Below are 27641 nucleotides of genomic sequence, written 5' to 3'. Positions count from 1 at the left end.
AGACCTCGAACATTCCTTTATTTGTGTGCTAACGTGAAGTCATAAATTACAACATTTATCACTGCCAAGTGTACATTACACAGCAATCCTCATAACGCAAAAAAAAACAAAACATAGACATCTGCTAAATAAATGATAATTTACAGAATAAAATATGCCAAAATATACTTAAAGTAACTTCTGCACTGACCATCTACAGGAAGTAGCACATATAACACCAGTATTTATCAAATTTACAAGCGATAAAATGGATCCACTGAAATGCTTTTTCCAGATCAGAATGTTTTCTGAGTGTTCTCACATTCTGATTTACATCATGTGACACACACACACACACTATATTCCAAGGATCGTGAGGCACTGTGTCTTCAGCAGTCCAGTCTTCCCAGCAGTCTGAGGTTCAGTGTCATGCTAAATACACCATTTCACGTCTAGCTGTAGTAGATGATCTCTGGAATCTGCCCGTCTTCCACTGATGTACCGTTGTTATTTCCAGGTGTACTTAAGAACAAAAATGTTGTCTTGGTCCCCGTCGCTGATTCCCGAGTCACTTTCTTCAACCCTTTTGTTCCGTAATGGGAGTCTGGACCCTAAATTATAAAAATTAACATTCAGGCACTTTGATACTAACAAAAAGTAAAAGCCATAAAAAATAGAATCTTCATTCACACTGTAGTTGGGTATCACATTAACCATTTAGGATTCACAGTAAATTTTTCTGTACACAAGTCTTTCCATTTTCAGAGGCCATAAGTACAATAATTGGATGATTCATTGTTAAGCAGTTTTATGACCAGTTGAGGCCTGTTCCTTTGTCATTCTGTGACTAATTACTGTATTTCTGGGACTATACGTTGCATCTGGATACGTCACATCTGTCCACAAATGCGTTGTGACAAGAAAAAGTTGTTTATTTGTGGAATGTGGTGCTAGTGCTTTGTGCAATAAGCAAAATGAATTTAATTTGCACATTATTTATAATGAAAACACCATCTGCATGGCTTCTTGGTGACTAAATGCAGTGAGATGTTTTAAAACCCCTACACATTTTTAAAACATAGGTAGCCTTAAGCCCCTGTCACAGTGGCGTACTCGTAGAGCTGCTCATTACAGCGTATTGTCTACACTGTAATGAGCGTAGACGATATTCATATTGTATTCATTTCTGCTTTTCTGTTTTCTTTTAAATGAATGAAATAAATATTGAAGAAGAGTGCAAAGCTATTCTCTATCCTTATACATCCTTTTGAATAGCTTCAAAATATAAAGTTTCAGGACCACCCAAACAAAACAAAATGGGGGGGGAAAAAAAGAACAGTGATGTATAGTCCAGAAGCAGATAAAAAGTCTGGACTTGATTTCAAGTCTTGACTTTTTCTTCTTTTTTTTTTGTAGCTGTTCACTGGAACTGTTAATATAAGGTCCAGGGGTGTTGATGCAAGGGAGTAAACGCAGTAAAGCATGACTTTCACTTACTGAAGACAATACTGAAGGCTGAAAAACCCACCCTCTGATGTCAACAGTCCAACACGAACTTTAAATAGGAGTCCAAAATTGTTCAGTCAACTTGGAAAAACACTTGATTCAAAAATAATTCTGATGATGTAGTCCGTGATGCTGTGCACTGACTGTGTACTTCAAAAAAAAAGAAAAAAAAAAGAAGTACTTTCTTGGTCCACTGAAAAATCAGTCACGTCAGAAATTTGTCCAGCTTTTCATCCCAACTTCATCCTCTTCATGCCTCCAGACAGCTTACAGTGTAGTGGATTTGTTTTTGTTTGTTACAAGAATTAGCCCAGGCAATTAGCTCCTTCAAATTGTCATCCGTCAGCAAAACAAACGCCGCCCCAGTAGTGTGAGCATGCATGGTGGAACAGCACATTTCATATAGCACCAAAATAGCATGCTGAGAAAGAACTACTGCACGGTCATTGAAACACAACAGCAAATGGTATGAATAATCCAAGTCACGTGACATACAAGCCACCAATCGAAGGATCCACTCAGCCGTTATACAATATGTAAATATTATTAGTTTTGCTGCTGTGTAGGTATAAGAAAAAAAAAAAAAAAAAAAAACACTTGCAATTAGTTTCACAGATGGCAGTTGGGAACCTTTATGGACATTACAGTAAGCCATTCAAGAGAATGGACAATTTTTTTGTTGTTTTAAATTACAGAAAGTCAGCAGCTGTGTTTTGATTTCTGTGTGGGGCTGCTTTGAACAAGAATCCACTGCATGAAAAAAAAAACACTAAACTGAGCCACCAGATGCATGATTTACTATATAAGCAGGCACCCACCAGACGACATCAAGCTGCCAGTGTGTTTAATGCAGAGAGGAGAACTCCGTGAACGCCCCAACCCCCGTCATTAGTACGCCGCACCCCCCCAAGCAGCACGGCTTGTCCTGCAGGGAGAAGATCGCCTGAAGCAGCACTCAGTGCTGGACATCTTTGTCAGGGTGTACGATGAGGCTTGCTGCACCATATGTCAAGAAAGTACTGTATATAAACAAAGATACTGGGCCACATATTCAATCAGGAAATGTCTGAGTGAATACATAGATTCTGACAGACCTACTACAAATGAGCAGAATTGAAGGAGGCTGGAGTAAAGGCCTGACAAAGCAACTTAAGGAAAGTAAACTCAGCATTAGGTGATGTCCACAGGTTTCAGACTTCAGGTAATCACTGACTGTAAAGGATTTTCATCCAAGTATTAACAATAATCCTTACTGTATTTTCTGGACTATAAACCACTCTTTTTTGTTTGTTTGTTTGTTTGTCTGGATCTGTGGCTTATATTTTGAAATAACCTTTATATGGAAAAATACTGTCTACAGCCACAAGATGGCACCATCTACATGTGAGGAGCTGTTCCTGCATTTGATTTGAATGATGTAGCCTGATCCACACTCCAGAGCTAAGGTGGCACCAATGCACCTTTAAAAGCTGGATGCTATCTGCTGTAAATCAAGAAGAAAAAGGTATTTATGAGGAGGAGTGCTGGGTCTTAGAGAACTAGTGAAATTAATAAATCCTGCTCTCAAAATGAAATATCTCCTTGAATAAAGTGAGGCAATAACCTTCATATGCACTTGAATAAAAACAGTGGACAAACCATACTACTCAACACCTGACTTATCCACCCTTTGCAAGACAGCTGGAGGACAACAAGGAGGACAGCTAGGTTAAGGTAAGGCTAACTATAAAGTTTAAAGTGTATAATCAATTAAAAGTGAATTTACATTTAGTGAGATAAACAAGCAAACATTCTGTTCCTTCTGTTCAGTGGTGAAAAGAAACAGTTTACAGTACTCAGGAGTTCCTGGGTTTCATACAATAACATTAATTAGCTCATTACATATGCACACTAATGCAGTGTTTGTATTATAAAAAAAGAATGTGCAGATTAAGTTCATTTTACTTCTTGTTGCTTGAAGCAGTCGCACCACATTTCAAAATTATGCATTTGTTTTTTTCTTTTGCATGACACATTTTTGGAAAGATCCAACAATACTCCAGTGTGACATATAGTCTTGAAAATATGCTATATTTATGCACAGCAAGTACCTCAGTGAGATAGGAGTTGGTCTACCAATATGGAGTATGGAGGGGCGACTCCCGGTCAAGCTACCTGTGTTCATGGACAAGACACTTCATCTGCATTGTCCCAGTCCACCCAGTCATAAATGTGTATCGCCCTTGGCTGTGTAAATAACCTGCAATTGACTGGTGGTCTATCTGAAAAGTCACATTCAAGGATATATCTGCATATTCATGAAGAACAGAGATCGGAGACACATGACGAATGTTTAAATCTGCATTTACTCTTAGGTCATATGTTCATTAGTGATTAAAACTGCACAAATCTGTAAAGAAATTTTATGCATCATCCTTAGCGAAAAGCTTGTTAGAGCAGACAAGACAATGTGCTGTACGGGTATAAAAGCACTCACTTGTTCATTTATGCCCATAAAGCATTTTCTCTTGTGGTCCATCTACCATTTATTGCAGTTGGATTATGAGGGAGTTTGTATTTATTTCAGACGATTTCTTGGCAATGAGATAGTAGAGATCTTACTATAAAGTTATTGGGTTCCCTCATTTCAAGTCGAAATTTTGTAAAGCCATTTATAACTTCTGTACGGCATCCTTGTTATACACCTACAGAACCATTAGATGTGAAATCCATGAAGAACTGAGAGAGATGAAAAATGTTGAATGGCCAAGTTCTTTATTAGTCTTTCATTATCTGATTATTGATGAAAATCCTTAGAATTATCAAACAGATCCATTAGAAGAAAGTCTATGTACCATCCTTCGAGCTGTCAAACAACCATCACATGTGAAATCCATCGAGAGAAAGAGAAACATTTTGAATGATCAAGTCCCCAACAGACTGTTGTTACATTCCCAATGCACATGCTCAATAGTATGTAAATCTCATGTGACCAAGCGTGAGCTCCCACCTCCGCTGTCGGCACGGGGGTGTGAATATTAGCCCAAATCACCTATGAGTAGCAGCTCTCGCAACTTATTCCATAGAGCACTGTTGTACTATGATCGCCCACAATCCAAAAAAGTGCTAAAACAGGATGAAACTGCTTAATCCAGCATGCCTCATAACAGGCTGGTTTATAAAATGCAGACTTGGCAACCCGCCTCAAAACGAAAGTAAACTGTCCTCAGCCAGAAGTTCAACACTAGGAAAATATTGGTGTTTTCTTTTCATGACTGGAGCAGTATACAATGAACGTTGTGTTTTATACAACCCCTGGCAAAAATTATGGAATCACCGGCCTTGGAGGATGTTCATTCAGTTGTTTAATTTAGTAGAAAAAAAGCAGATCACAGACATGACACAAAACTAAAGTCATTTCAAATGGCAACTTTCTGGCTTTAAGAAACACTATAAGAAATCAGGAAAAAAATTGTGGCAGTCAGTAACTGTTACTTTTTTAGACCAAGCAGAGGGAAAAAATATGGAATCACTCAATTCTGAGGAAAAAATTATGGAATCATGAAAAACAAAAGAACGCTCCAACACATCACTAGTATTTTGTTGCACCACCTCTGGCTTTTATAACAGCTTGCAGTCTCTGAGGCATGGACTTAATGAGTGACAAACAGTACTCTTCATCAATCTGGCTCCAACTTTCTCTGATTGCTGTTGCCAGATCAGCTTTGCAGGTTGGAGCCTTGTCATGGACCATTTTCTTCAACTTCCACCAAAGATTTTCAATTGGATTAAGATCCGGACTATTTGCAGGCCATGACATTGACCCTGTGTGTCTTTTTGCAAGGAATGTTTTCACAGTTTTTGCTCTATGGCAAGATGCATTATCATCTGTCTTGATGCTTTGATGTCTTCCTTGGTCTACCAGTATGTTTGCCTTTAACAACCTTCCCATGTTGTTTGTATTTGGTCCAGAGTTTAGACACAGCTGACTGTGAACAACCAACATCTTTTGCAACATTGCCTGATGATTTACCCTCTTTTAAGAGTTTGATAATCCTCTCCTTTGTTTCAATTGACATCTCTCGTGTTGGAGCCATGATTCATGTCAGTCCACTTGGTGCAGCAGCTCTCCAAGGTGTGATCACTCCTTTTTAGATGCAGACTAATGAGCAGATCTGATTTGATGCAGGTGTTAGTTTTGGGGATGAAAATTTACAGGGTGATTCCATAATTTATTCCTCAGAATTGAGTGAGTCTATATTTTTTTCCCCTCTGCTTGGTCTAAAAAAGTAACCCTTACTGACTGCCACAATTTTTTTTTCCTGATTTCTTATAGTGTTTCTTAAAGCCAGAAAGTTGTCATTTGAAATGACTTTAGTATTGTGTCATGTCTGTGATCTGCTTTTTTTTCTACAAAATTAAACAACTGAATGAACATCCTCCGAGACTGGTGATTCCCTAATTTTTGCCAGGGGTTGTAAATAGCGTCCTACATGAGTGACTGCTAGAGTACTCAGTGCTTATGCGTCAAACAATGTAACAACGGTCTATTAGACCATCTATCTTCATTAGTAATGACATTCTACACACCATTCTTTGTTCTATAAAACAAAACAAACACTCAACAAGAATAGAGTGAGAAGGAGCAGTTTTTTTTGTAAAACATGGATGACAGACAGACGATGGATGCCTAATGATCGCATTAGATCATCTTGCCCTTTCGGCCAGATGATGTAAAATAATGGCTATATTTCCTCAAGGGGTAATGTAACATTTTTGTCAGTCTTTAGATTAAAGCATATCTGTGGATATTCACCACTGCCAAAGTGTCTCCGGGTCTACAAAGGACTTCCTTATATTAAAACAGCAAGTCTACACTTCAAGCACATCTTGAATTTTTTTCATTTTGAATTCACTGTGGTGGTGTACAAAGGTAAAATTAACAAAAGAAAACTGTGTCAATGTTCAAATACTTCTGTAATTATTTTAAATGCATTTTAGTCAGTGTACCAAGACGCACCTTCAAAGTGGCACAGGCAGTGTAGCTGACATTGGGGAGGATCTCCACAGGCTCCTTAAACATCACTCTGAACGTGTTCGCTGTGCCATCACAACTGAAGCCTGTGTCGTTCTGCCCAAGTGTGTGGCGTTTGTCACTGTCAATGATCTACAAAACACAGTGGTGGACCAACAGAGTAAAACTGCAAACCTGTTCCATGAAAAGATTCACAGTGTAACAATTCTGAACTGCTGAAACCACTACTTTCAACACACACCGCACCTTTGTTTGAGTTAATATGAATGAAAGTTGTATATTTCAACATATTAAGCTAAAAAGAATTAGATTTTTAACTACTAAGAATTTGTTTGAGAATCACAGGATAAATGGCTGTTTTTTTTCCTGGATGTGTCGTTCTTTTGTTCTTCCAAGACTGACCAAAAAAAAAAAAGAAAAGCAGCTTGAAAATGACAGTTTAACACAGCAAATTTATTGTTGCTATGAACTTTAAAACTCTCTGAAATTCACCTACAAATTTAAGAACCTCCAGAATGTTTACACTACCTTAATTGATTCAGTCATCAAAATGGGTCCTGGTGTGTATGTCAGGGATACAGTGTTGACTGGCTGAGGATGTATGTGATACCACTCCGTTTAATGTGCAATTTTTCTTTTACTTTTCTTTCTTTGCACTGCTCTTGTTGCAGGTTTCAACAGCAGAACATCTCTACTTGTCACATATTTATTATGTACGTCCAGCGGACCTTTAACACTGGTATAAGGGTGAGCATGTTATTATGTCTGTATCGCCAAGTGCGAGTACAGTACGTGTATCTATTGCGTGTGCATGTACGTTGCTGTGTTGTGCATTTCTCTATGATCCTTGCGTAATATGCATTCCTACTGCATCATCATCACAGTCGGGTTTAGACAAAAGTGTTCTCAAATAAGTACAAAGTGCTTTTGTGTACTTGCAGCATATTCACACACTTAATCTTTGTTCTTCTTGTTTCAACAATAGTCCAGTTATGTCAACTTGTTTTACTTTGCCAGCCATTATCATTGTTTGAGAAATTATCAGGCAGGTGCACAAGCTAATGCTCCTCAAATATTAGCTGCAATTTTCTCTGTGCCAAACGGCAGTTCAACAAGAGGATAGAGACACTTTGATAGATGTAAGTTAGACATTTTCACCATATACAGATACCCTGAGTTTAGGAAGTCACAGATAGCCTGGATCTAACTCTTGACCCAGGCCAATCCCAAACCCAGACACCCAGAGTCCTCACTTAGCTTCTGAAGTGCTGAATCCAGGGCATAAATTGATTCCACAAAGATCACAGCATCAACAGCGAAGTTAAGGTAAGTAAACCATCTCTCATTAACAAAGCCACCAAAGCCGCTTGTATTCACAACCCTACCCGGTGTCGCAGACCGAACGGTCCGCCCCTAAACCCGCCTTTTGCATCTGTGCATGCGTCATTTCAGAGCTCTGCCGCTGGTCTAAGACAGAGTCTCTTCATCCAAAGCGATCAAATGGATTAATAGGATTATTAACCATCAGATGACAAGGTAAAACCTCTTAAATCAGTCTAAAGTCAGTTTTAAGCAGACACACTGCAAAATTGTGTGAATTTTGAAATGGCCGACACGCAGTGACCGCATCAGCTAGCATCTTGTTTAGCCGTGGCATTCTGTCTGATTGCTTCCGCTGCCTTTTATGATGAAATAATGTTGAATTTATGCGGAAATGATTGGCGTACAAAAGCTTCAGATATCTGTTGCTGAGATAGATGACAGTAGTGCAGTTTGAAGCAGAAACAAGGTTTTAATCCGTGAACCGCAGCTAATGATGCATGCACAAAAAGCAGGCCGATTTTTAGGGGGGATCGTTCGGTTGGCGACACGGCACCTATTCCATTCAAGATGTATGTTGTAAAGTTATTTTAACTACCCCCCCCCCCCCCGCCCCCCCACCCAAAAGACCACTTAAACGAAATCACTGAATGGCCAATATTGTCATAAAATCCATGTCTATGACAAATGTATGTAAACGTCTGACCACAACTCTAATTGTATCCCAACATATAACACTTCACATGAAAACAAAAGGCATTTGAACTGCCTCATGTCCCACCACCACTTCACAGATTCCAAGTAGTATATTCATGCATGTCATCACACCTGTGTGGCCAACGTGCAGTACACATGCAGTGTAAAACTTTAAGAAACTCATGTTCTCATGATATTCCTACCATGTATTGCTATAAAGTTGCTGCACAAGAATAGGTTCACACAAAGACAAACATGAAAAAAATTATCCCCCACAAACTCTGCTCAGACAGCCAACACCAAAATATTTCCGCTGCTCATCAATATGGCTTAATGCCAATAGTTACCTGGATGTTGACCTGATAGTCAGTGGGTCCATGTATTGACCCGTATAAGCCGAAACCCACTATGGATATTCTTCTATTAACAGTGAATCTATAGAGGAAGACAGCAAGATTGAAAGTGAGGAACAAACTAAAAAGAGTAATATCTAGTGTGTCTGTTCTGTAATGAACTCAGCAGTGTTGGCCTTCTCACCTGATTCTGTCGCTGGTACCGCTATACCCCCATCGACTCTCCACCTGCTGGAATCTATTAATGCTGCATTCTTTCCCCCTGAGGCAGCAGCGTGGCCTGTCGATGTAGTCGACCCGGGGTTTGGGATTTACTGTAAAGTGTAAAAACAGATTTACCACCTCCCGATCGAACAATATTCCAGACTGGGCAGGCCCTGTTGCACAAGAAAAAATACCAAACTGGTTTCTGTGGTTGAAGTTGTACAACAGGCACACGATGAAGAGGTTAATGAACAGCTGGACTGATAATTAGCATTGTTTTACAACCGGGAGGAAAACAAAAATAAAAACAGCATGGACATGAAAAACTGTATATGGTGAGACGTGCTTACCTGCAGCAAATTCCTCAACAGTCATGAGTGGGAAGCGGATGAGCGGGAGGGCCTTTCCCAAAACCTTCTGCTTGTTCTCCGAGGTCAGGGGAAGATGTTGTCGGTAGCACTCGGCCTCCGCCCAGCGTATCACTGCTCCAAACAGACGGTTCTCCCTGATGCTGAGTGTGTCTCTTTCCAGCACAGCACACAAAGTGTCTATTTGCACACAAACATATAAGAGCACTCGCATCCAAATAAATTCACAAGACTGCAAAATTCAGGTTAAGACGACACACGTACCAAGATCAATATCTGTGAAGCCCTCTGCATTTATAGCATCCGCTGTGCTTTTGTCTATGGTGTCTAAGCAAAGACTTGCCAGCTGAGGCTCATCAAATAACCTTGCCTGTAAATAAAGCACAACAGAACCAGCACATACATTTAACTGACATTTTCCTGTGCATGAAAGGATTTCCAACCTATATTTACCATCATCCAACTCCCAAATATAATATCTGATTACTTCAAAAAGAAAATGAGGGGCACAAAATATATTAATGAGCGCTTGTAGGTAGTGTCTACATACAGTACTACTATGAGTAAAATCTGAAAACACTGTCAACACTGTCTGAAGTGACAGCACACAGATGTACCACATAACACACTAATGATCACTCAAATTAATCGTAAAAACATGATTCTCTTAATTAAAAGAAACTATGAAAACTAAACTCTTATGCATTCTGTGGTTTTATCGTCAAAAACGTATTTTTAAATGTGAACTAATGAACATATTGCATATTTAAATATTACACATTCAGTATGTTTTAATTATCTTTTAGATGAAAATCGCTGAAAAGAACTGCATTTTACTGCAACAGTATTCAGGTGATTTCAAAAGCAAGTCAACAAAGTAGTCTTCACGTTTGATGAAAGATGGCAATTACAGACAAACGAAAACCCAACAAGTATTACATATCGAGCCAAAATAATAGTGCATGCAATAACTGTCATCATATAAGCTTGTGTTTCCAAAATCCCCTGCCGACCCATTTTTTAAAATAAATTATTAGAACAGCAAATTTGCCATAGCCATTGTTAAATCACAGATATTAAAACCCTTTGGGTTACTTTTCAAATGCATTAAGGTGAAGTTAACGGGTCATTTCATTGTTTCCATTTCCTCTCATCAATAAATTAACTTGTGAACTAATTTTCTCTTATTTTTAGTCCTATATAGCAAGGGTCTCCAAGCCTGTTCCTGGAGAGCACCTGCCCTGCACGTTTTCCACATCTACCTGCTCAGGAGGACACACCTGAGTTTCAAAAATTGGTGTTTTCCAGCTCTTGATTGGCTGAGCACACTTGATAGAATTCTGGGAGTAGAACAGGGAGTTAGAAAACATGCAGGGTCTATGCCCTCTGGGAACAGGGTTGTCGACACGTGCTATACTGCCCTACTGCACGTGTGCATTGAATTAATTACCACTTTTAATTAATCAGCACAATTATTCGCATTTTCATTGTCACTGCAATATGAGCATGGGTGATAAACAGATTGCAAAAAACTGCTTAAGGTCCAAGATTGTGAGAAAACCAACACCTTTTGCTCAGTTTGAAGGTACGTATTTCATGCATAATACGAATGAGAAATATTGTGAAACTTGACCTGGACCACACTTGAATTCCACTACTGGTAGTGTGCAAGCCATAGTCTGGAAGTGGAAACATTGCTATAACATCCAAAGTTCTCATACATTTCAGAAAAAGTAAACCAAAAACATCCTAATCTTAATAAATTTAAGATATAGTAATTTGTAAGGTTGCTAGGCAGCTGAGGCATCATGATCACACCTTCCATCCAACACCGGAAGCATGCAGTACCCTTCCAGAACTGACTGTACAGCTGTGAGTGCAGAAAATTCTGTTTGTCCCAATTCACACACTGCAGATCACAACAATGGTCAAATCACCACACCTTGATTGATTAATGTGCAATCCATTTTGGCGATGCAAAGCCAAACTCTGTTGCTGTCCAGTTTCTTATGGAGACAACTGTGTGTTCAGTTCAGCTGTATAAACTGCTTATTAACACAAGATTGCTCAAAAAAATAGTGATTTGGTGCCTGCTGATACAACAGCTAAGACTTGACTGTTTAACTTAATCTAAAAAAACAAAGAAAAAGCTAATCACCCACATATACTGTTAACACACATTTTGTTATCATTGTCTTCTCTCAGTTAGCTGCATGCTAACATGTGGCTCTCTGTGTTGAACACATAACGCCTTGCGTTGACAATCGCTTTCTTCAGAGCAGCAGAAACCAGTGGCGGAGCAGACGTTGTTGTCAGCACTTTCACAATCTCTAAAATCTTCTCGGCTGATGTTCCTTCATTAGACAATAAACTGTCTGTGGTTGACCAACTCATTTTTAACTTTTAGCTAGCTCCGTAAGTAATACGGCTTGAGTACAACAAGAAATGTGATGAGTAGATCCAGTTGAAAGGCAAATTATTCACCCCTCTGACACTTACTGAAACTATGATAATAATAATAATAATATGAATAAGCAATTTCTCATTTTATTTAGCAAGTCGCATAACAAAAAAAAAAGCTTTTAAAAACTTAATTTGAAATCAACAGTGTGCAGCCTGTTTTTACATGGATATTGCCTCATCCTCCAGGTGTGAGATTTTGTGGATATTTTTGATTCCATTGCCTGCGACAGTCTAAATGTGAAGATGACAGGTCCATAATTTAACTTAATTCATTGTAATTTAATATCCTCCTGTTGCCATGGAGAATTTTCTTTTTATTGCTTTGCATATGTTTGCTCTGCAACAACTGGTCCGTAAGTGTTTGGACATTGCCCCGTCCCACTCTGCTTATTTGGTTAACTGTTCCTCAGTGACTCATCTTGACTGATCAAAATTAGTAGGATTCTGAGTTGTTTGACAGCAATATAAAATGTCACTTTGGTAAGAATTTTGTTGGCTTCAGGGTAACAGCACTGATTCAATGATGCCTTTATATCTGTATGTGTAGAATGTTGTCTTTAAATTACTGAAGATTCTGTTCTTAAAGCTGTTGAGCTTCGTCTGCGGCAGGAACCACACTGAGCATTCTGTGTGAAAGAGACAACAGCCCCCTTGGACACTCTCACAGCATGCTGGGAAATGGAATTTTACTCATTGTGGTTCAAGATTTGATTTTTTTTTTTCCAGAAAAAGTGAGTTCAAATCATACTGACAATATAAAAAAAAAACTGAATCCTTTATTTGAAGAAACAAAATACATCCTTTCGTGAGTCTTGTAAGAGCAGTTCATTCTGAACCGTGTGGTGGATTTCACACAATAGTTGGACACCATATGAAGACGTGCAAGAAGGAAAATAATTCTGGTGCAATGTCTTTAATGGAGAGATCATTGGACTTTAGTTGGAAGATGGTAGATGATAGATTAGCATTAGTAAAACTAGTACTTAGTAATTCAAACTAAACTTAGTAATTAGTAAAACTAATACTAATCCAATATTTATGTTACAAAAGAAAGCTGTAAGAATTATTTGTAACAAATCACATTGTGAGCCAACAAATCCATTGTTTGCCTGTTTGCATATTCTAAAATTCTGGGACTTGGTTGATTACTTTACAATACAAATTATGTATAAAGTTAAAAGTAAACTGCTGCCACAACATGTCCAGGATCTGTTTAAACTGAGGGGCTCCAGTTCTAATTTGAGAGGAATTTTATTGTTTGAAAAATCAAGGATCTGAACTACTGCAAAAAGTCATTGTGTATCTGTCAAAGGTGTTAACATCTGGCACTCATAAAGCACTTTTGTAAAGTTGCTTTATGAGTTTTTTTGTTTTTGTTGTTGAATTGTGTGCCGAATAAACTCACTCACTCATTCATTCATTCATTCATGATAAATGTGACATCTGTAATTTCTCTCACAAATAAACCAGTTTGTTTTATTATATGCATTTGATATGCATATCACAAATATCAGAAACGGTTGAGAGTCCATCCATATGTTCAGAGCTACATCTCAGCCATCACTTTGATTTCTTTCATTTTTGGTATAATTTGAGCACTGAATCCCATTCTGATGCTGATCTAGACAGGATTTGGTGAGATGACACCCTACCCCTTTTCTGGCAATAAGACCGAAATGGTTTCACTGTTTGTCAAAGATCCAGCAGCCAGTGTGCATTTGATGTCAGGATCTATTCCTGCTGTGATGTGCAGGAACTGTTTTCTACTATATACGAGGTCTGTGAGAAAAGTATCCGACCTTTTACGTCAGCCAAGCTTCAACCTTCGTGCGCATGCGTGAGTTTTTACACGCCTGTCGGTTGCGTCATTCGCCTGTGGGCAGGCTTTGAGTGAGCACTGGTCCACCCTTCTCGTCGCTGTTTCATTGCAAGGAAATGGCAGAATGATTTGGGCTTTTTTCCCCCATCAGAATTTTTTCAGAAACTGTTAGACAGGCAGCTGGAAACCATTCAAAAAATTTATCTGGCTTTCGGTGAAAATTTTACGGGCTTCACAGAGAATAAGGAGTGTTACTACAGCTTTAAGGACGGCCCACAATGGCGCATGGCTCGCCGCGCTCTGAGCCGCCATCAAGAGGCAGAAACCACCACATCATTTCTAAACGGATCGCTGTGTGGAGCCGGGACTGTCGTGTGCAGTTTCTCTGGTTATCACAAGAGCTGGACATCAGCCATTTTCCGGCAGATTCCACTCCGAAACAGAGGTGTTCCTTTGTCTCGCTTCATCAGCGAATCGGTCGTGACGCACGAAGCCTCCGCGCGGCTTTCCATGACAAAATCTCTTGGTAAAAGTGAAATCTGCCGGAAAATGGCTGATGTCCAGCTCTTGTGATAACCAGAGAAACTGCAGGCGAATGACGCAACCGACAGGCGTGGAAAAACTCACGCATGTGCACGAGGGTTCAAGCTTGTCTGACGCAATCACACGATTCAAATCCATATGGTTTTTGAAAAAAATAATAAGGTCGGATACTTTTCTAATAGACCTTGTAAATTACAAAGACAATAAAGGCTACTACTACTACTTTTCTCACAGACCTCGTATTCTGTCAAAATCCACACAGACCAGCCCGCTATACATATGTAGGAGCAGAAAATGAACACTTTATAATGCATATTTACATTGATATTTGTTTTTACAACCAGTGAATCCAATCAACATGGAGAAATACTACGACTTCTTTAAAATGGAGTGGTCTGATTTAAAAAAAAAAAAAAATCTGCTAGATAAAGAGCTGCCGTCGGAGAAAGTGTGAAGCAGGAGCTGGACAGTGAGAGTGAGCTGGTGAACAAGGATCCGGCTGTCATGACTTCAAGAAGGAGGTGGTAACTACTCGAGTTCAGCTCTAGAAGGATATCTCTGGTCTAACGGATTCCTTTAAAAAGGAAATGGAAGCAGAAATGGGCCGCTGTAAAAAAAAAAAAAAAAAAAAAGACATCTTACTCGTACCCCCACAAAAAGATAGTTTATCAAAGCAAAAAGAACGTGAGCAACCACCAAGAAACAACCTGGCAGAAAGAAGTCAGGTCTTATGGAAGGCTGAGAAAGAGTCACTGAGGAAGCATCAGGACGCCATAAAGGACATCTTTACGGCTTGGGACTCAGATGAGGGCAGTTGCATCTCCTCCACTCTCCCTTATCTCTCTGCCTTTAACCTTCAAGTCCCGACTTCACCAGACTGAATTCCTCAAAACTATATTGGATTCTGGATCTATTGGGCTACTATTGGATTAACCATGGAATTGATCAGCTGGTCTCTGAACGCTATTGACACCATTTTTTTCTACAAGGTCAGGACCGGGGGATCCTACCCGCCCAGATGGAATGTATCCTGTGGGCTATGTCCTCGACTCCTGGAGTTCCTGACGTGTGGCATGCTTGGCGCCTTTCTCCGTTGAGGATGTCGAGGATTTATTCATTTTTGGTCTCATGGCAGCAGGGCTGGTACTTTTTGGCTTATGTGCTGCCCTGATATACCGGAAAATTGGCAAGACTGCGGCATCAAGAACCACGGGCCCTCGCTTGTCCGTCATGATTAACGAGGTTGGCAAGGCAGCACATTCTCAGACTGCCTTGACTCTTGAACTCAGACGCAAACTGGATGACACCTTGGAGCTGATGCGTGCCTTGCAGTTGAAGCTGAAGGTTTCGGAGGCCGGTTAATATTCTTAAACCATAATTGGGAATATTCTTAATTCATAATTGGGATTTGGTTGTTCAAGTGGAACTGTTAAAAGTGTTTTTCACTGCTCAGCTACAACATTCCAGGCTATCTAGCCTCAAGGACAAATTGCCCACTGTTTACCTCCAGAGGAATTTATTCAGGCCTTGGTGAGATTATTCGGCTCCATTCTTATCTCAACCCACAAAGACAATAACTGACTTACACATGGACTGAAGCATGCTCCTGCTTCTCCTTTTACCTCCCCCCCCCCGGCAGGCCCCCGTTCTTTCCAAGCTGGCAGGCGGCGTGACTCCTGTTGCAGCGGCTACCACACACTCACATCGCCTCAATTTGGAAAACGGACTGTTTCAAGTTTAGTGCACATAAACAATGTCAAATGTATATGTGTTGTCCTAATTCTGATGTGTGCCATTATTACGGTAAACAAGTAATAATTGTGTATTAATTGCTGTTTGTCTGTGGAATGTGAGTGCAGAAATCTCGTTGTTGTAATGACAATGATAAAAGCTATCCATCCATCCATCTTCCGAAAAGAACCATCTTTTTTTTTTTATAAATGTGTGAACTGGTAACGTCCCCCCCATCTAAACAGACTGGTGCAGCGTTACAACAATGCTACTTCAGTATAAAGATTCTTTTACAAGACTATTTTCTGTGTTGCTTTATTTTTATTTATTTATTTTTAGAGACCAAAATGGAAATATGCCTGACCTTTTGTGTTGTCCTCAAAATTTTACATGTAGTATTTAACTTTTTTTTTTTTACATTTTATGTACATGATTACTTTTAGAATCAAACTGCTTATTAACACAAAATTGCTCAAAAAAAAAAAAAAAAAAAAAAAAAATCACATTTAGTGACTTGGTGCCTGCTGATACAACAGCTACAACTTGGCTGCTTAGCTTAATCTAAAAAACTATGAAAAAGATGAATATCCACATACACCGCTAACCCGCATTTAAAGAGCATAATTTTATACATTTTTAAAAAACACGAGAAGTCTGAAGTCTATTTTAACATTTTAAATGTATATAGGCCCAATGCTTCCTAAACTCTGCACGCCATTGTAGGTACTGTATGTGTGAAGCAAAATAACCTGAGTGAGAAGCATAAATGCATTGTCGGCTCTGAGATGTTTGGTGAGAAACTCCACACAATGACCTTCCAGGGCAGGGACAGCATACTTCTTGGCCGTGTACAAAGTTGTCATCACAGTCTCTGGGCCAATGTGGACCTCGTCAGAATATAAGAACCTGTGAAGAAGGAAAAGGCGTGACCCAAACAGAACGGTCTCTGCAGTTACAGCAGGTCAGACATTTGAAATCTGAGGTGGCACTGAAGGATTCTGAAGCTACCTGTGGGAGAAAATTATTTTTTCTTCATCTACAACCCCTGGCAAAAATTATGGAATCACCGGCCTCGGAGGATGTTCATTCAGTTGTTTAATTTTGTAGAAAAAAAGCAGATCACAGACATGACACAAAACTAAAGTCATTTCAAATGGCAACTTTCTGGCTTTAAGAAACACTATAAGAAATCAAGAAAAAAAATTGTGGCAGTCAGTAACAGTTACTTTTTTAGACCAAGCAGAGGGAAAAAAATATGGACTCACTCAATTCTGAGAAAAAAAATTATGGAATCATGAAAAACAAAAGAATGCTCCAACACATCACTAGTATTTTGTTGCATCACCTCTGGCTTTTATAACAGCTTGCAGTCTCTGAGGCATGGACTTAATGAGTGACAAACAGTACTCTTCATCAATCTGGCTCCAACTTTCTCTGACTGCTGTTGGCAGATCAGCTTTGCAGGATGGAGCCTTGTCATGGACCATTTTCTTCAACTTCCACCAAAGATTTTCAATTGGATTAAGATCCGGACTATTTGCAGGCCATGACATTGACCCTATGTGTCTTTTTGCAAGGAATGTTTTCACAGTTTTTGCTCTATGGCAAGATGCATTATCATCTTGAAAAATGATTTCATCATCCCCAAACATCCTTTCAATTGATAGGATAAGAAAAGTGTCCAAAATATCAACGTAAACTTGTGCATTTATTGATGTAATGACAGCCATCTCCCCAGTGCCTTTACCTGACATGCAGCCCCATATCATCAATGACTGTGGAAATTTACATGTTCTCTTCAGGCAGTCATCTTTATAAATCTCATTGGAACGGCACCAAACAAAAGTTCCAGCATCATCACCTTGCCCAATGCAGATTCGAGATTCATCACTGAATATGACTTTCATCCAGTCATCCACAGTACACGATTGCTTTTCCTTAGCCCATTGTAACCTTGTTTTTTTCTGTTTAGGTGTTAATGATGGCTTTCGTTTAGCTTTTCTGTATGTAAATCCCATTTCCTTTAGGCGGTTTCTTACAGTTCGGTCACAGACGTTGACTCCAGTTTCCTCCCATTCGTTCCTCATTTGTTTTGTTGTGCATTTTCGATTTTTGAGACATATTGCTTTAAGTTTTCTGTCTTGACGCTTTGATGTCTTCCTTGGTCTACCAGTATGTTTACCTTTAACAGCCTTCCCATGTTGTTTGTATTTGGTCCAGAGTTTAGACACAGCTGACTGTGAACAACAAACATCTTTTTCAACACTGCGTGATGATTTACCCTCTTTTAAGAGTTTGATAATCCTCTCCTTTGTTTCAATTGACATCTCTCGTGTTGGAGCCATGATTCATGTCAGTCCACTTGGTGCAACAGCTCTCCAAGGTGCGATCACTCCTTTTTAGATGCAGACTAATGAGCAGATCTGATTTGATGCAGGTGTTAGTTTTGGGGATGAAAATTTACAGGGTGATTCCATAATTTATTCCTCAGAATTGAGTGAGTCCATATTTTTTTTTCCCTCTGCTTGGTCTAAAAAGTAACCGTTACTGACTGCCACAATTTTTTTTTCTTGATTTCTTATAGTGTTTCTTAAAGCCAGAAAGTTGCCATTTGAAATGACTTTAGTTTTGTGTCATGTCTGATCTGCTTTTTTTCTACAAAATTAAACAACTGAATGAACATCCTCCGAGGCTGGTGATTCCATAATTATTGCCCGGGGTTGTATTCTTGCTGAAAGAACCACATTCTAAATCTGCTGGGTTTGTACAGAAGTTATATGAAATCTAATGAGAACATAGGCACATAAACCAGATTTCTTCACAGACCAGTCAACAAAAACAAGATAGAGCTATGTGAAATCAAAGCTGTTTAAGCCATCTGACCATCTATTAGCCACAATATCTTTGAAAACAATTATAGTGTTTTTAATGAACAGGAATATTGTTTGCTGGCATTGCTTTTTTATTCATTTATTTACTTACAGGAGATGTGCTTTAAGAAAGACTACATGTTGCGCAAATACCATAATCTAGCCATTTAAAACGGTAAATGGACTGCATTTATATAGCACTTTTCCCATCTACATCAGACGCTCAAAGTGCTTTGCAATAATGCCTCACATTCACCACGATGTGGCTAATTTAGCCTCAAATGTCTAGGTTGCACATCGAAGGCCTTGTTATTGGGTATATAAAAACAAACAAATAAAACAAACAAACAAAAGCAAGCCTATTTGCCTATTTTGGCTCCACCTAGGTGGCGGCATAGTGACCACTCTCGTCACTGAAAATCGCCCACTCTGATTGAAAATGAATAGCGGGTCGTTGCTTTGCATCTGTCGCTTGTAGCTAATGTGACCATAGGGTGAAGTGTTCCAGTCGTTTTGTAATGAAAGCATTCCAAGCTGAATTTTCAAATGTCCACACGACTGGAAATAGTGTAGAAATAGCCACAGCTTCAGTAAGAACCTTGAATTATTTTATTGTAAATTTTGTTGTCTCCACTTTGTTAAAAAATGTGTTGTCTTTTGTGTTTATTGGCATTTATGTCATTGCAGTTTTGCGTTCCTGTTTGTTACCATTTGACTAGAAAGCAGTTCACTCACTAACTACTGCTGCTCTTTTCTAATGCAGCATTATATTATATAAAGACTTTAACCTACACATTATTTAAATACTTCAGGATAAACACATTTTAAGGGGGACAGCTTTTATTTAATTCAGTACAAATTAAAATCTCAGGCCTGTAAGCAGGATCTGTAAAGGGGGAGGGGGGGTTATTTTTTTTGTGACAGTGAACTTTTGTCAGCAGGGAGTCTGGGGTCCACTTCAAAACATTTCTGGTGCTTGATGTCCAGGGGTGCATTTTGGAGGGTTTTATGACAATTTTCTCAACCGGATCCCCCTCAGTTTAGTTCTACTACTTAATGTGTCTTGTTACCAGTGGCCATCAAATATGGCCATCAGGTATTGTGAAGACTTTGCGCCCACCCGTCCATGCTCAGCGTAAGTCCAGTCCTATTACTGCTAGAGTCTTCAAATTCACAGGGAACATTCTTGAGACACAGACCTTGGACACGGACATAAGCATGGTGACGTCACTTCCTGGTGTCGCTAGCTGCTAACTTCACTTTGTTTATGGCTAAATATAACACCTTTATCATATATTATGTAAAAGCTAGAGAGAAATAAACACTTGTAAAACTAGAAATGCCATTTTTGTAACCCTGTGGAGTGATTTACAAGGCATCTAGCGAACGTTAGCATGCATGCTAACTTCCGCTAATTCAAACCTAGCTTCCTCTCTTGTTTATAATTATTGCCCCATACTTCAGCACAGTAAAGCCTGGTTCACAAGGCAAGATAATTAGGCCAATATCGGACCTGAGCTTCCCCTTCTGACAATCTTAAGGACGCACTGACAATCGTGACGATGCTAATGCCTAGTCTACACTGGCAAACTTGACAAAACTTTTGTTTGGAAACATTACCAAACACCGCGTTTGCTTATGTTTGGCTGGGGCGTCCATACTATGAAACAGTACCAAACATTTTCCAATTTTTTTGTACTTTTGTACTTTAAATGTTTTGTACTTTCCCTCTAAAAATTATCAGAAACAATGGCAGAGAAGTCATCAGGGCATCTGCAGCAGTAATATGTGTAATTGCTGTGGAACGTCGCCGCCGTCGCCAAAAACACCACAAGCCTTGCTTGTGGTGCAGATCCTGGATTAAGAAAAGACAAGTATGGGGCCTACAATTGCCTTCTTAAAGAAATACAGTCCTCAGACAAACCAAGTTATAAGAACTTTCTGAGGAACTCCTTCAGAAGGTGGAGCCACTGATACAAAAGCAAGACACACACTTGATTATGGTGTTGTATAGGCATGGATGTTTCTCATATTCCTCAATTAAATTTTGTATCTCTTCAAATCCCCACACTCTTTCCTTCTTGGAGGCTGCCATTTTGTCCAACTAGTAATTCACATGATCACCAGCTCTTCTCTGATTGGCTGTTTGTTGGCAAACTTCATCAAACATGTTTTCAAGAATGAACATGTCCAAACTTTTGCTAGTTTGGTGGTGTTTGGCAATACATCCACACTACCAAACTCGGGCAAACTTTTCATGGCAAACACCACCAAACATGAAGTTTGGTGGTGTTTGCAAACAAAGGTTTGCTAGTGTAGACTAGGCTTCAAGATAATCTTATCAGATATTCCTGCTGTGTGTGGTGTGTTAAGAGCACTCTGATCTGCTTGGAGGGACATCAGGGGCATTGATCCAGCCATAGGACTCTATGGCTGGATGTCACTATGTGTGGAGAAGTCAGTTATGCAACACTCTATTGTGAGCAATATTACATCAGTTATACCTGCTCTGCTGTCACCAAACTTTGCATATGTGTTACACATAGTGATCCCAAGCAACCTATTGGTTTTAGGGTCAAAAGGTCAAGTTATTGGAGCATACTTTGCAAAAAAAAAAAATCTTGTGAGCACAAGCAGCTTCTTTCTTTCCTAATAGGGCACCGCAGTCTTGTTTGAGAGTGGGCGCTAAAGGGTTAAAATATGAATTTTTCGACACCAAGGGACAGCCCTCCTCTGTCCCCAGCAGAAACATGGCACTTTTTCTGAGTTTTGAGCAAATTACATGACAAACAAAGTGAAAATGCAAAGAAAATTGCAGATGCTGTGAAAAGTGGACATGTGTTGCGGTTTATTTATGACCTGGCGCTCAAACATGTGGAGGCGGTTGTGCAGGCGATGTGTGTAGCCTAACCCTTACCGACATGACCTCTCCCATTTGCCTCGTCTTCCCTTCTTCACTGGGAACTAAAAACAACAACAACAAAAAAAAAAAACTGCACTTTTCGCGATGGCTTTGGTGATTGCAGCCGAAAACAAGACAGTACTCCATTTTTTTGTTAGAAGTGATGCTGTGTGGGGGGAGAGACTAATCCCTGGGAAGAGTGTGGGAGTGTCAACACAAACCACTCCAAGGGGGGGGGTCTCAACAGAAACCATTTTAAACTGGCACATCTTAAACCGGTACATCTGCTAGGTGGCGGCGAGTATGCGTTTAAGTGTACAAAGCCGGGCAAATAGTTTGTACTGAATCTCCCACACTCCGCCCGGGGATTAGTCTCTCCCATGTCTCTGCAGGCTGTCCCTGGATGTGGTCAAATGCTGCGATATCACGCAGAGGTTCAAATGAGACGATGCTGCCCATCTGCTTGTGTTGGGCATGATGACCTAAAGATACCTACTGATTTGAGGATATTTAGGTTATAAACAATGTTATCCATTTTCAAACACTAGGTACGTGACAACAATAAATAAAGTTAAAGGAATTGTAACAGAAGTGGTGGTTGCAAAAGAGCTTATAGAGACCTTCAAAATGGTGTTTAAATATTTGATAATGAGGAAAGTTATGAGCATTTGAAGGTGGGAAGATCTTGGTAATTTACATCTGTGTATTTTAAGGGACAAACACCAGAAAGCCATGACCGGTGTCTCACTGTTTACATTTCAAAATGATGATATTCTGTCAAACCTAATTATTATCTCATTTAAATGTGTGATTTGCAACGATCCACCATTGACAGGATTTTCTATATATTAGTAATATGATTATCAAATATTAATGTCTTTTCTTTGATTGTTAATGCCTTTACTTTGATGTACTTGTAACACTTAAGGTGCTTTCTTGTCCCTTTTTGTAATATTTGGAAGTGGCAATATATTTACCTCTACCGTATGTACCAGCAGGAAAGGGAGAAATGGGTCTGATCAGACAGATTATAGATTCGTAAGAGCCTAGGGGTGTATCAACATAAGAAAAACAACACTTTGATTTAAAGTGAAGAACTATTTATATAGAAAATGATTGTCAATGAACTCACGTGTAATAACAATATCAAAAATAAACGAGAGCGCTCTTTACCTAAAATAAAATATACCCAAAATAAAATAAGATATACCCAAAATAAAACAACATATACCCGGGTATAGTCCTTTAGTCTTTTTCCAATGTCTGTTGTAGTCTGATAAGTGTTTTTTAGAGGTTCGTTCAGTGTTCAATGTGTTTGTAACCAGTCGGGCTACAAGCTACCAGTTTGTTTGACTCTTTGGGCTGGGGCTCACCATCCAGTACTGGAAATGTTGATCCGTTCTTCCCTTACACGTCTGCAATTTGAACTTTGATCCAAACCATAAAACCTGACCTATGGATAAGGTCAGAATAAAGTAGCTTAAAATATGTACTATAGAACTACAATAACCATAAACTACTGTGTACATTCATTTTTCAAAAATAAAACATGTTGTACAACATTTTGAATTTCTAAGATTTACAATTACATCCTTACCATATCAATATATCAAATAAAATAGTTGGAATGTGGTAATAAAGTAATCACACTAGTTCCATTGTTTAGAGTGCATATACAGTACACATCAAAAATAACATAACACACCTTTAAAGTGCATTTGGAATACTTATTGGCTTCTCGGTCTAATTATATTTACCAAAAGATTAGGAAAGTGGCAATGAATTGCACTTGTAGTTTTCCAGCTATTGTTCCCAGTGCTTAAGAACTATGCTAACAGCTTAGCTTAACTGATAGACTGTTGCTTCAAAAACGAGCAGAAATATACAACCTTTTACAACAAAAACATAAAACTTTACATTGCACCTTTTAGTTACATTGCTGATTTAATTAACCAACCCACAGCTAATCATTTTGGCCTAATGAAATGGCATTTTTACAGTGAAAAAGCTAGCGGAGATTAGCATGCTATGTTAGCACAATTCATTGTGTATGGGACTCACCGATACAGGGCACAATGTGCTAACAAGGCTACGGGGTTTCCAGAGGCTTCCGTGGGCACTCGGTACTTCAGTATCTTAAGATTTAACAAAGGTTTTGTCACAAATATGAAACGTATGATAATTCAGGCAGTTATAGCATTGGTTTGTGCTTACCAAGCACCAATTGTATCAATGGAAGAAAACCGATTTCCACACGTTAGCTTCCACAACACACGAGCAGGGAGTTCTCTGATCAGCGTCTGATGAGAGACTGAGCAAGGCGCAGCGTTGCGCAATGCCCCGTAGCTCAACCTTTGACCTTATTGGCTAATATCACACCAGACTTAACTGCTATTGGTTGCTCAGTGTGTCAATCAAAACAACATTTTAACTTAATTTTACAACTTTTTAACTCTTTTAGCATATTTATATCAACATATTTATGAGCTTCTGGGCACGTCCCATTGGGAGGAGGCCCCGGGGAAGACCCAGGACACGCTGGAGGGACTACATCTCTCGGCTGGCTTGGGAACGCCTTGGGGTTCCCCCAGAGGAGCTGGGGGAGGTGTGTGTGGATCGGGAGGTCTGGGCAGCTTTGCTTGAGCTGCTGCCCCCGCGACCCGACTCCGGATAAAGCGGAAGAAAGTGGATGGATGGATGTTTATGAATATAGTTTTTAATCTAATTTTTAACACTGGGTTACATACTGTCTTTGATCTTGTCTTTGATTCTGTTCTCTATTTTCATATATACATATATGCATGTGTGAGAGTTCATGTACTATTATTCGTTTAATTAATCACTCACTGTCAAAGCAACCATATACACTGAACTGTTCAAGTAATCATTAAAACTGCTCACACGAGAGGGTGAGCAGATGATCTTTGGCTTAGTGAATGTGCAGACTGTTTAGCTAAAGCTATGTTTGTGCTGAGCAGAGATGCGCGTCTTTAATTAACAGTTCAGCCTTGAGGGAAGAGCGGTGTGACCGGCACACTGGTTCAGGGCTGGACATTCTTATGGGAAGCGCAGGAGACTGAAGGCTTAAAGCCATAACAGTTTTCATATCAATGTGAGACCAGACTCTGTGTCTTTTCTTGTTTGTGATATTGTCGCTCCTACATGCTTGTATGTAACTTTATTTCAATAAATAAGAGGAGCAAATGGGCAGGGCCCTTCAGAGCTGATGGGACGGTTGGTGATGAGGGTTAAGCTTGTTTGCTCTCTCCTGATCAGGAAAAGAAATTCAGTGTCTTCTGCGTGATTATTTTCTGTGTGTTAACTGAGTTGTTCTTTTCAGGTCCAACTCTGAACAACTCTGACAACCATATAAACACTATTTGTTGAGAGTAGTTTCCAAGGTAAACAAATGTCAATTTTGCCGTGTCTGCCATCTTGCCGACTCGACATTGTTTTTGCAGATCCTAAAAATATGCATGCAAAGGCTTCCATCACCACCAAACTTCGCAGAAAGGTATGTAATTACACAAATTAAATGTTCTATACGATTTGAAAACCGATCTTACTCCCCTTCAAGGTGAATTTCTTCAACTTTTTCCATGCAATTCTTCAATGAAGGAATTTCCTAACTTCTACTCATCACAGGAATGCCGTTCGAAAATGAGGTTGCAGGGGAGATTTCAACTACGTCATCAAATAGGGTGATTCCCGGTTGTCAAAAAATAAACACATTCCATGACATGCAAACTCAGTACTACTGCCTAGAAAGTCTCTCAAGGCATGTACAGCTGATACCTCCACAGCAGCGGACGCCATATTGGGGTCATACGCACGTACCTACAAACACCTGGTGTCCCACATGGGTTTGGTTAACGGCTGGATAATAGGAAGTGGCTATTTGTACGTAGGTGTATCAATAATTCCAAATTCTATTCGCATGTAGCACATTCTTGATATGGTTAGGGTAAGGGGTTATGACTAGGGATGGGTATCGAGAACCAGTTCTTCTCGGGTATCATTAAGAAATTAGTCGATCTACCGACATCAATAGTCTTTTTGCTTAACGATTCCCTTATCGGTCCTTCAGAGTGGCCGTTGTTTGTCGAGAAAATAATCATTTCTCTAAGTTGATTGCAGACCCCTGCAGCGGGTCTGTAATCAACCGCTTCTGCAGCTTCTCCACTTTGAAGCTTGAACCAATGAAGCAGTGCTTCAATCCGCTGTTTCGTTGATTCGCTGCTCTTCAGAAGTGGCAAGTCTGCTTCTTAACCCCTCTCAAAGCCATTAAAATATGTCAATCATGAGTCACTTTTGTGTGGATTAAAGTCTAACTGGGACACTTGTCCTGTTGCAGTCAAGAAACAAGAATCGTCCTCCGTTCCGTTGGCACAGCTCCAAATGCTATGCCGCTCTCTGTCGAGACAGAGTCTGGTCGGAATTAATAACTTCGAAGCGACTCCCTGCTTTAAATAAAATGACACCTCTTTCCAAACGTTGTAATACAGACAAACTACAACCAAATAAAGCATTTTTTCCTCCTGAAATGAGACGTCCTGCATTCTTTATGAATTACATCCTGACGTGCAGCACAGCCAGCTGCAAGAGCTCAGCTCAGAGGTATGGAAAGACATTCATGCCAATAATGTCTGAAAGGAAATGCTTTTGACAAAAACTACAGATTTTGTTTATTTCTACTTATGTCCAGAGATCAAGGATCCACCATGTAGTGTTTATTATGTCCAGAATTTAAGAATCCAGTGACCAATTTCACATGTATTTAAGACTCAATAAAATGTTGTTGACATAGAAAACCTGCAAAGCCTACTTTCAGTTCACAGAAAATTCACAAGAGGTGCCGATAAGGGAATCGATCAGGAACTGGACTGATAATCTGAATAATGGTATCAATAAAATCTTATCAATACCCATCCCTAGTTATGACTAGAGATTACGGTTAGGGTTAGTGGTTAACGTAGCAGCTACGCATCAATCACAAATACATGTACAAGTACGTAGCCTCGTGACCTATATGGACCAATGAGAGACGCCAATAGAATTTTACGGCTAGGTACGGACTGCCCCTGCCCGGATAATACAAACCCTTTAAGTAGACCTACCTGACGCAATGGTCCTACCTGAGCAGTGCGAGAAAGGCTGCGGGCTCCACATCAGGCAGCTCTATTTCTGCCGACGCTGTTGCCATCCCTCCGTTGAACATAGCATCGAACACAGCACTGCCAGCGGCCAGGACGAATTTATGAGCAGGTATCCTCTGAGCCTGCCTGGCCTTCCCCACCACGAACTTCACGTCGCTCAGCAGCTCGTTGTTGAAGAGGAAGGCGAAGCGCTCCTTCAGGGAACTCTTCGTCGCCTGCCAGTTGTAGACGGGCTCCCGGTGAAGGCCCACAGCTGGAGCAGACCCGGTACAAAGCGCTGCCGTTGCTCCGCACTGCGCCGAGTTACAAGCTGCTGCCGCCGCCTGCGCCTCAACGTTCGACGGCAAAGCTCCGCTGCTGCTGCTGCTGCCGGTCGCCATAACGGTGGTTACACCGCCTCTACATAAGAATCGATGTTAGCACACAGACATGCCGTCATTCAGGCGTCTTTAGATGGTATCCAACGAGGACGCCATCGCTCTTTATGATCCGCAGAAATGACGCAACACACGCTTCCGCAGCCGCTCTTCTTCGTTGAATATTATTGATGGATTACACACATGTGAAGTAGTGCATTACCGCCGCCACCTGGTGAGGAGGCCGAACCACACTGTCTTCTTCTTCTTCTTCTTCTTTTTCTTCTTCTGCTGTTGCTGCTGCTGCTGCTGCTGCTGCTAATAGATTCCGGCAGGCTGTACGCTGGCGTAGCATAATGCT

The 27641-nt window shown here is 40.0% G+C and overlaps 1 protein-coding gene across 2 annotated transcripts; it reads right to left on the bottom strand.

Moving 5' to 3' along the window:
* LOC117531710 (BTB/POZ domain-containing protein 1-like) lies at positions 1-27474 on the bottom strand. Of its 2 annotated transcripts, none has more exons than XM_034194828.1 (8): positions 26904-27474; positions 16746-16902; positions 9705-9810; positions 9423-9620; positions 9053-9245; positions 8863-8950; positions 6485-6631; positions 1-590 (listed from the first exon to the last, which is right to left on the bottom strand). In XM_034194828.1, exons 1-8 carry the CDS (start codon positions 27302-27304, stop codon positions 432-434), a joined length of 1449 nt encoding a protein of 482 aa, XP_034050719.1. In that variant the 5' UTR covers positions 27305-27474; the 3' UTR covers positions 1-431. The 2 variants fall into 2 exon arrangements, with proteins under 2 accessions (XP_034050719.1, XP_034050726.1); XM_034194835.1 differs by having other exon boundaries at positions 9053-9182; positions 26904-27473.
* Between the last annotated feature and the right edge of the window lie 167 nt (positions 27475-27641).

Source organism: Thalassophryne amazonica, chromosome 2 (assembly GCF_902500255.1).
Source record: "Thalassophryne amazonica chromosome 2, fThaAma1.1, whole genome shotgun sequence".
NCBI classification, from domain to species: domain Eukaryota; kingdom Metazoa; phylum Chordata; class Actinopteri; order Batrachoidiformes; family Batrachoididae; genus Thalassophryne; species Thalassophryne amazonica.
The sequence above is the reverse complement of the archived record's forward strand: the minus strand, read 5'-3'. Positions and strand labels throughout refer to the sequence as shown.